Source organism: Arctopsyche grandis, chromosome 1 (assembly GCF_051622035.1).
Source record: "Arctopsyche grandis isolate Sample6627 chromosome 1, ASM5162203v2, whole genome shotgun sequence".
NCBI lineage: Eukaryota > Metazoa > Arthropoda > Insecta > Trichoptera > Hydropsychidae > Arctopsyche > Arctopsyche grandis.
The window spans coordinates 30,132,719-30,142,939 of NC_135355.1; the positions used below are offsets into that span (position 1 = coordinate 30,132,719).

The 10,221-nt window shown below is 31.3% G+C and overlaps 1 protein-coding gene across 11 annotated transcripts; it reads left to right on the top strand.

Moving 5' to 3' along the window:
• The first annotated feature begins 10 nt into the window (after window positions 1-10).
• On the top strand, window positions 11-7,718 carry exd (PBX homeobox extradenticle). 11 transcript variants are annotated; one of them, XR_013260466.1, is made up of 9 exons: window positions 24-167; window positions 580-874; window positions 3,348-3,503; window positions 3,651-3,829; window positions 3,924-4,024; window positions 4,105-4,255; window positions 4,393-4,520; window positions 6,467-6,535; window positions 7,469-7,704. XR_013260466.1 is itself a non-coding variant. In XM_077428478.1 (9 exons), the coding sequence occupies exons 2-9, from the start codon at window positions 619-621 to the stop codon at window positions 7,642-7,644; spliced, it is 1,185 nt and encodes a 394-aa protein (XP_077284604.1). In that variant the 5' UTR covers window positions 24-167; window positions 580-618; the 3' UTR covers window positions 7,645-7,718. The 11 variants fall into 11 exon arrangements, 9 of the variants coding, with proteins under 9 accessions (XP_077284620.1, XP_077284605.1, XP_077284604.1 ...); XM_077428478.1 differs by having other exon boundaries at window positions 4,393-4,489; window positions 7,469-7,718; XR_013260464.1 differs by having other exon boundaries at window positions 58-172; window positions 3,348-3,509.
• The last annotated feature ends 2,503 nt before the right edge of the window (window positions 7,719-10,221 follow it).

The following is a 10,221-nucleotide window of genomic DNA, read 5'->3' on the forward strand; positions in this document are numbered from 1 at the left end:
GCTCTCCGTCCTTGTCTTTCTCCTTGTCGAGGAGTGGAGTGCGAGAGAGACAAGGCTGCTGTCAGCCGCCATCTTGGAGGACGCTGGACGCGGCGCACGGCCGCCGCCCCCTGTCTCCGAAGCCCCGTCGCTGACTTCGCCCCCTGCGACTTCGCCCCACGTCGCAGGTCAGGTGATCGCCGTCTCGTCGTCTCTTAACGCCTCACCCCACCCCACCCCACCCCACCCCTCATCATCTTCCTTTTACTCGAACAGGATCTACCGAATTCACCGAACACTCCATTGTCACTCTCCATACATTTATTTAAATGATTATCGATCTTGCTGGTATGTACGTGCAGAATATCCCCAATTCTATTGACACATTTCAGAACACACCCCAGAATGCAATGGACACAAAGCAAAATAGATTTCGACACAACTTTTTTTATTATAGTTTAATTATGACCCGGAAATAAGCTCATATCTTATTTCGATTCTGAGCATGACGAAGATCACATAAAAAAAAAACAAATGCCACGTTCAAAATTTCAGTACACAAAGAAAATATGTAAAATATTTCTATACTGCTGTTTCCAGATTCGATCGTTGTGACCAGTAGTGTATGGTGAATTGGTAATGGACGATCCTAGCAGAATGATGGGTCACGGAGGCGGCCTTATGGGCCCACAGGGCTACGGCCTGCCACAAAACGACGGAGCTTCAGCGGGAGAGGGCGACGCCAGAAAGCAGGACATTGGCGAAATCTTACAACAGATCATGAACATTACAGATCAAAGTTTGGACGAGGCGCAGGCCAGGAAGCACACCCTCAATTGCCATAGGATGAAACCGGCGCTCTTTTCAGTACTATGCGAAATCAAAGAGAAAACTGGTTAGTTCCTCACCATCATTGTGAATATTTTTAAATTTCAGATTTATATATACTCACTATGTCGAATAGTGTCTCACACAATTTATTTCTCATGTTCTTCATAAAGAATATAAAACACTATACAAACAAAAAATAATAATAGAAAAAAAGCAAACATGAGACAATTTCCTATATATTCAAGTTGAATACAATACTTAATGTAAACAATATTAGATGCAGCACCAGATGGACAGCATTTTGACAAGCTTTTGTCACAAATTGATTGGAGGTATGAATGTATGAGAACTCTATGACGATTTCCTGTATGTGGTTCATATAGCAGAATAGAGCATAGACTATTGGTTAGCATATAATGCTTTGAACAAAGTGATCACAGGTTCAAATCCCATTGGTTTCTTCTGGCCACACCTTGGATTGTGACTCCAGATCGATCGTTTCCAATTTATCTATTTTTCATTGAAACAAATTGGCAACCTTACCCATTTTCTCGCAAGTCTCGAGTTTTCAACAACCTGGAATTTCGCTGAATTGTATAAAATGCTGCAAATTTACAAATTTAACGATAGATGTCTCTGTGGATATTAATTGATATGTATTTACTTTGTATAATACTTGTATCAAATGTACAATGTTTCTGGCCAGGAAGGTGCATTGGGGTTACCTGTAAAGCCTTCCTGGTATAAATTTAAAAATATATATATATTAAAAATCGTAAATATATATATTAAAAATATATATATATTAAAAATATATATATATATTAAAAGTGCATATATCAAGTGGGAAGGGATGTTTGGAGGCTTATTTGAAAAAATGTATGTACTTTAACAGTTGGGCTCACGCCCAAAAACCAATTGACGCTTAATTTAATGTCATGTTAAAATATGGTGTAGTAACGTACATATAATTTTCAAATTTGTTCCTACCTTATAGCGGAAACGAAGATATGTCTTGAAAGATATGCAAGGTTTTTCTCCAACCCTTTGTCTTCTCGCTTATGAGAAGCAAGCTAGAATATAGTACGATTGTGTGAAATCTGCATGAAGCAAATTACTCCTTTCCTTTTGGGTATAATTCCCTTGAACTTCGGAGAAACCTCTCATTAATTCGTTTTATTCTCCAGCTTCTATGTGGTAACACATATACCTGTCATTGCTGGAACAGTTGGGACTTTATTTATAATATTATGTATGTGGTAGACATTTTTATTTGATGTTTGTACCTCCTGCCCGCACAGTTTTTAATCTGATGGCTTTTATTCCAAGAGCTATGTGACTTTTTAATGAAATCGTTGCTGCCTGAATGTGATATTTTCCACCTCAGTGAGCATAGGTTATCAGAGATTATTTTTCTGGTAGCCTACGCTCATCATTATTTTAATAATTGGATACTAAGTATGAATGGAATTTTGATCTTCTCTCTTCCATTTGGGCCTCGTCGGGATGTTTTGTATTTGCAGCTGGTTCTTATATGTATATTGGTGCTGCTGGCTGCATATGCAAGATATTCCCTATTTAGACATTATGTATTTTGTTATTTGATATATTTACTTTTTTTGCTATTTTAATAATGCTATTGTTTTGTATGATGATGTATAAATGTATTTTTGTCTGTATATATCATTTTTTTTCTCATCTCTGTATATTTTTGACCCTTGTGGTGCATTAAGAACTCATGTAATGCCACAATGGTCCAAACCTAAACTTAAATAAATGAATATCTAATGAAGGTACATAACCAGTACCTATAAATATATTTTACCATAGACGTCGTCTACAAAAATGTAAAAGTATATAATGGTTATGTATTATATGTAATTAGATATGTTTCTTGATCTGTAGAACGTACACTCGTCACTTTGGATGAAATCTGTTAGACAAGTGTACATGATTAATTTAATAAATAAAATAAAAAAATACAGTCCCTGTCCAAGAAATTACGGACACCTTGCAAAAATCACAAATTCTGCATTTACTAGTATATTAAAAACAAATATGTATTTTTGTTGTAACACGGTTTATTTAAAAAATAAATACATATAATAAAATACAACAAAACAATAAAATAATTAATACTTAATAATAATTAGCACTTACAATAAAAATTCAAAATGCAAAATTTGCAAAATCAAATGAAAAAACCATGGTGTTGTTGAAGAGATAATTAAAAATTTCTACAGAAACGCACATCTTCACTGATCGACTTTCAGGAGCAAACTGTTGTTCCACATTTCAATTTTGTTTCACATTCTTTTGAATAACAGTACTACACAAAATCTTTTTTATGTGAATAAGGTAGGTAATAAAGAGGCGCATACAAAAAAATTAACCCAAAAGGGGCTGCAGTGAGTAGTTTCTTAAAACGGGTGTCCGTAATTTCTTGGACAGGGACTGTATAAATTAAAAATCATGTTCCAAACTACAACCCATTGTAAAACGCTATTTTAATAAAATTGTCTTGATCGTTTTTGCAGTACTGTCGCTGAGAAACACTCAAGAAGAGGAGCCTCCAGATCCCCAGCTGATGCGGCTGGACAACATGCTGATAGCAGAGGGAGTGGCGGGTCCGGAAAAAGGCGGAGGCGCCGGAGCAGCTGCGTCAGCCTCAGCAGCGGCCCAGGCCGACTGGGGTGAGTGTACGTCTATAACACACCACATTTATAATGTGTATAATGTCAAACGACTTTCCGACTGCATACAAATGAAAGTTTCACCTGCCGGGGTGAAAATTTGTATGTAGTCGGACAGAGTGTTGTGTGATGTGTGTTTGTCAGTAGGTGGCACAGGGCAGGCAGACAACGCCATTGAACACTCGGACTACCGCGCAAAGCTCGCACAGATCCGTCAGATATACCATCAGGAATTGGAGAAGTATGAGAACGCTTGCAACGAATTCACCACTCACGTCATGAACCTGCTGAGGGAGCAGAGTCGTACGAGACCCATCACACCCAAGGTTAAATTTCATTCCGATCAAATATGCACATATATGCATTACTTGAAATTAAATTAATTATTTTTAATAACATATGATTACATTTGCTTTGCAGGAAATCGAACGTATGGTGCAAATTATTCATAAAAAATTCAGTTCCATTCAGATGCAATTGAAACAGTCTACGTGCGAAGCTGTTATGATTTTGAGATCGAGGTTCGTATGTGACGTCAGAGCTGCACATGTTTCCGAGTCGATGTCTTGTACCGGCTGTGTGTAATTTAATATTTGTTTAGGTTCTTGGACGCTCGTCGCAAAAGACGCAACTTTAGTAAACAAGCGTCAGAAATTCTCAACGAATATTTCTACTCGCACCTATCTAATCCGTACCCCTCCGAAGAAGCCAAGGAAGAATTGGCGAGAAAGTGTGGAATCACAGTCTCTCAGGTATTTTATTATGTGCAAGGAATATTTTTTTTTATTATTATTTTGATATATAATATATGTATATTTTCAAAATGCATCGATCGAATTCGATGCATGCGTCCATCTATAAATCGTTCTGTGAAATTATGTGACTTCAGGTATCGAATTGGTTCGGCAATAAACGCATTCGTTATAAGAAGAACATTGGCAAAGCTCAAGAGGAGGCTAACCTGTACGCCGCGAAGAAGGCTGCCGGTAATGATGATTTTCATATGTTCGACTAAATGTGAGGACAAAATCATTTATCGAAATACACTTCATTGACTTTCTCCACTATCTATTTTTTACCAAAAAAAAAAAAACAACTTAACGATCTCATTTTTACTATTCACTTACTACTAACTAACATATGGTTTTTTTAATTCCACTTTGTACTGTCGTTGAATTTATTAATCGATGCTTGTTACTTGAACGATCGCCGGCAAATGTGTCATGAATATGACTTGTGAAATTTGCGCTACAAATGTTCAATTAACCCTTATATTTATTACCCTAGAGCCGATATATTTTCTTTCATAAAATCGCCAAAAATACCCTGACCCAATATTTATCGACTTTTCAAAATGACGTATTATTATCATGTTATAAACGTAATTAATAAGTTTTTATGATGGTTATAATGCACTCTCGACAACTATTTGTACAGCCTTACAAAATGCTATTTTTTGCAACCAATAGTGTGATTATTCCATTGATAAAATATTACATGTATGAATGTACATATGTAAATTTATTTTTTATATAAAAAAACGTTTTTAAATGCGAGGCATTTATTTGTAAATTCCTAAAATATCAAAATATTTGTTTGAAAGTTAAAAAAAAATTCTTTGTTCACTAACTTATAATAAATCTGAAATATTATTACTCTATAAAATATTAAATACCAAAATGTTTTCATTACACTGAGTAACAAAAGAAATTATCGGGACTTGTTTGACCCACTGAATTCAGGTATGACAATGATTTTCGTTGGTTTCCTCTCGTTTATGAGATATGAGCAAAAATCGGCGTTGGGGCAATGCTTTTGGCACTAAAAATGGTTCACTATTGTCAACCATCGTTTTTTGCTCTCTTGCTTTGTATATAAATTGAGGGTTCTATTGTTATTATATAAAAAAATACATACAGTATAAAAAATACGCAGTTTTTACAGATTTTTGGCTTTTGAAGTCTCACAATCTAGTATTGCTGTGCCAAAAGAGTCGAGCGCCCCTTCTAGAACATTTCATAATTTGATTTAAAGTCATTTACCGCTCCAATTAGTACGTACAGAAAAAAAATTATGATTGAAAACCAATAAATCTGGTCCAATGGATTCGTAATAGCTTGGGAAAGATGTATATGTATATTTAGAAATTTGCATTTTATTCGAATTCATTAGGTCAAACTTAGTAAAGATTGATTAGTCTCCGCTCCGGTAAACGTGATTTTTGTGTATCTCGGTGTAATTTAAGTCAACACTTAAAAAAGTTATTTCCTAGGTTATTTTTGGCATATCTATTGAAAAATCGAAGGGTACTAAAAGGGTTAATGCAAAACTTTTGCTTATGATATACCAACCTTGAGTATTTGAAGATCGGATATTTTCCAAACTGTTGATAAAATGCATTTAAATTGTGCCATAATTTTATTAAGCAATCAATTTTCTACATTTTGAGAATCAATTGTGATTTGTATTAAAATCGCATTGTTGTATAATAATTTTACATATCCGTTTGGAAGTGAGCTTCATTCAATTACATAATCGTTATTGTAGTTTACAAGTGGAATTTCAAAAATACGTTTTAAAAAATTAAATTGATTAAAAAACTCTTCAAATATTTCGCATGTTGTGTGGTGAAGGTTGGTAGGCACAACTATATATGTATTTGTTTTTCACAAATTTAACCATTTAATTTATTATATTATATATTACACATGAATAATTATTATTAAATAGTTGCACTTGTATTACTATTTGTGTGTGTCATGATATAGCAGTGATTTTCAAACTTTCCTTAATGAATCCTCTTTGCGATTATACATACGTAAAATATTCTCGGTACTTTTGAAATGAAAAATAAGTAAAGTTTCGGTGTGTGATTAATGTGGTCCTATGCAATATTGTATCATATATGAATGCAGCAGCTTGTAAATCACTGCCATAGAGACCATATATTTTAATTTTTGCAGATATTTCCCCAAATCTAAAATTTTTTGCGAAGAGGAGGGGCTCAGGGCGTAGCACGCCTAGACTCGATGGTTAATATATTTTTTTTTGAATTAATAATAATTTTATAATGAGAGCGTAATTATTTATCATTGCTCTTTTTCTCTCTCTCTCTCTCTCTCTCTCTTACTCTCATAACAGATCTGAGCCCCATTTATTATTATATTAAAATCACTGTTATATTATATTGTATTGAAATTGATTTAAATATTATATACAGAGTCTTTGATTTGTGCCATGGTCTCTCCATCGAAAGAATTTCATGGAAAATATAAATTTGATGGCCATTTTATCAATTTATAATTTTCGTATTGCAAAAATTAATTCCTTTTATGAATAAAAATAAAATAATTAATGTCCAATTTTAATGACCTAATATTCAATCAACCAAATAAAATATTATTGTATGCAAATATAATAAATACTTTTTATATTAGTGAATGTTTCTGTTTATTGATAATTATTATTCAATGTGAGTCGATTTTGAACCTTATTAAGTAGCATAAAATAATAAAAATTATACTTTTTAATACCTTAAATTTCAACCAAACTATATTTTGAAGAATAATTCTAATATGTTTTGTCAAATGGTGTGAACTTGTATAAATAACCTTCACAGTTAATGTTTATTTATCAATTTTATTAAAGATTGCAGATTATAACGTAAATATATTTATGTATAATGATTATTTATTCGAACTAAATATTAATAAACAATAAATCGGCTCACATAGATGATAAACAATAAACAAATCCAAGACTCTGTATTATGATTGCTTGTATATTATATTATTACATGAAATTGGGCTTTTTTAAAATTCAATTTAAAATTAAATATATAATATAAGGTTAATAGAAGACCTTTTAAATGCATGCCTATTATTATTATTATTATCAATATATTTTCATATCAAAGTGTGTCGTTCGCAATGAGTTTTATTGTACGGTTGTGAATTGAATTTCAGGTGCGTCTCCATATTCGATGGGTCCCGCGTCTGGTACGGCAACGCCGATGATGTCTCCCGCACCCCAAGACTCAATGGGATACTCGTTGGGCGGTGGACAACCCCCGTACGATCCGCCACAACCTTACGACTCCACCATGCCATACGATCCCATGCATCAAGATTTATCGCCTTAAATTTGTTCCGCTCTCATACATAATTACTATTATAAACAATCATACTACTGTAATGTTTTGAAAAAAAAACAAATACGCAGCAAATTTACATATATATATATATATATATATATATATATATATATATATATATATATATATATATATATATATATATATATATATATATATATATATCGTAATAAGAATTATAATTTTTCAGCTTCGTGTGTGTTAATAAAAAAACGCATAGAATTAATTTTATATGACATGTATGTATTTATGTATATGTTGATATGATTTGTCAGAGGAACGAAAAGAGGCAATTATAATAATTCGCTTGAAATTAGTCACTATTTTAGTACAATTGGTTAATGCTTTTTTTTTGTTTGTTTTTTTTTTATTAAACCGGGCGGCTCTTGAATGTGTTCATTTGTACGGTATGTCTCATATGAACTATGTGTGACTTTATAAGGGTTTCCTTTATTTGTTTGTATTTGAATTATTAAGTGAAAAAATTCCATGCACAATCATGTTGTCAAGATTTGACTTAAAATGGTGTATGATTTTTTTTATTCGTGGTGATGTATCAATAAAATGTTATACTAGATCTCATCAATCGACCCTCAAAGTTGCCTATGGCTCATGTGGAACGTACTGTATGTAATTTAATTTAATTTTAATCGATTTGAAATGGGATATATCGCGGACGTTAAAAGAAATGTATTCGTACCAGATGACTCCATTGATTTTATTGTAATTCACTTTCACTCCTTTCTCTTCTATCTATGAATGTATCTTTAAAATGTAAATCACTGTTATTATTGTACTATAATTATAGTGTTGTTGTTTTTTTTAAGTTACTCTTTTTGTTGTTTTAAATTAACCATACAATATAATGATAATATTTACAACAACAAAAAATGATCTGAACAGTGGCATGTGCAATCCACATTTTTTTTATTTTGGCTACACTTGGACAATCCACCATAGAGGAATTACAACTTAATTGTCAAAAATAATTAAATATTTATAAATCTGTGATACTGGTGCTTTTACGACTCGCTTTTTTTTTCGTTGTATTTTTTTCTTCTTATTTTCCTACTTTGATTATAATTTTTTGACGAAATGTTAGTATTTAGTTTGTTATGTATTAACCACTATATTTTTATTATTAGAATGTGGAATTGATTTAGTACTTAAACGTTAAAATTAAGGTTTTTAAATTGCTTTGACGATATACACTAGTGATTAATTCTGCAATCTAACATATAATAAAATAGAATACGATAATAATTTTTATGTATATTATTAATTAATATATAACAATTTATTTTTCTTAAAAAGTAATTTTTAGAGTTTTAGGAGTACGACTAAGAATAAATTATGTAATCTTAGCGCTCAGGGCCGGGTATTTCATTGTAATTTTGTTTTATATAAATATATTGAATAATAATATTAATAAAAAAAAGGAAGTCAAATTACTAAAACACTGAGTTTCTAAATACGATGCACAGAAATAAATGAAAAAATAGTATCACCGCTTATAAACATACGATGTGTATACCATTTAATATGTATTGATATTGAATATATTTTATTTCAATGGAGAAAAGCTATTGAAATATTTAAGAAATTGTGATGTAAATAATGATGGATTTTTTTTAATACATTCACATGTTGCAGATCGATGATTTATCGCTAATTATAAAAAGATTAAAATACAAAACAAATATTGACTGATTGTTTTCTAATGTATTAAAATGCCTAACTATTTTTTTTCTTGTGTAGTAATGCCGTTGAAGTATTATTTAAATCATTTCTTGCAAAATTGAAATTTCGTGTGGATTTTTTAAATATTTATTATTATTATTATAGTAGTTTGTATTGTGAGATGGACTCTGAATTTGAATTTCATACAAAAGTTCACATTTCATATTTTCATTAAAAAAAAAATATTTTAATATACGATACTGTAACTTGAAATACTCGTTGATAATAATTAAATCTGACAGTTAAATTTTGACAGATTCAGTTCAGAGTTCTAGCTAATACTATACATTTTAGGAGGATAAAAATTACCGATATGAAAATGTGAAACAATATATCTAACAATGTATACGATGATTGATTTTAAAAACGAAATGAAAATAATAATAATTGAATAATGAGAAAAGTCTATATACTTGGTTGTTGAAAAATAAACATTATATGTGAAATATTTTGTGTGTCCTGTAGATGTTAAACTGTGTAACTTGTATACGATGACAAACACTTCTTATCACTCAGCGATATACGACAAATAATTAAAAGTTTGTGTATTGAAATTTGGCCTTTTTTTAACACCCCTCTATTCTGAACAAAGTATTATACATTAATACTAATTTTAAATGTCTTGTGTTTTATTTTAAAATTTTCCTTATTTGTTATCAACTGATACTATGGACATGATATCACCGATTTATAAATAGTTTCTGAGAAAATAATATGATTATAACTAAGTTTATATCATTTGTGTTCAAATATGGTAAGTGAAGTCAAGGAAAAATAGTTTTTCCATTGAATCATAAATTTTTAAAGACTGGAACAGCATGATAT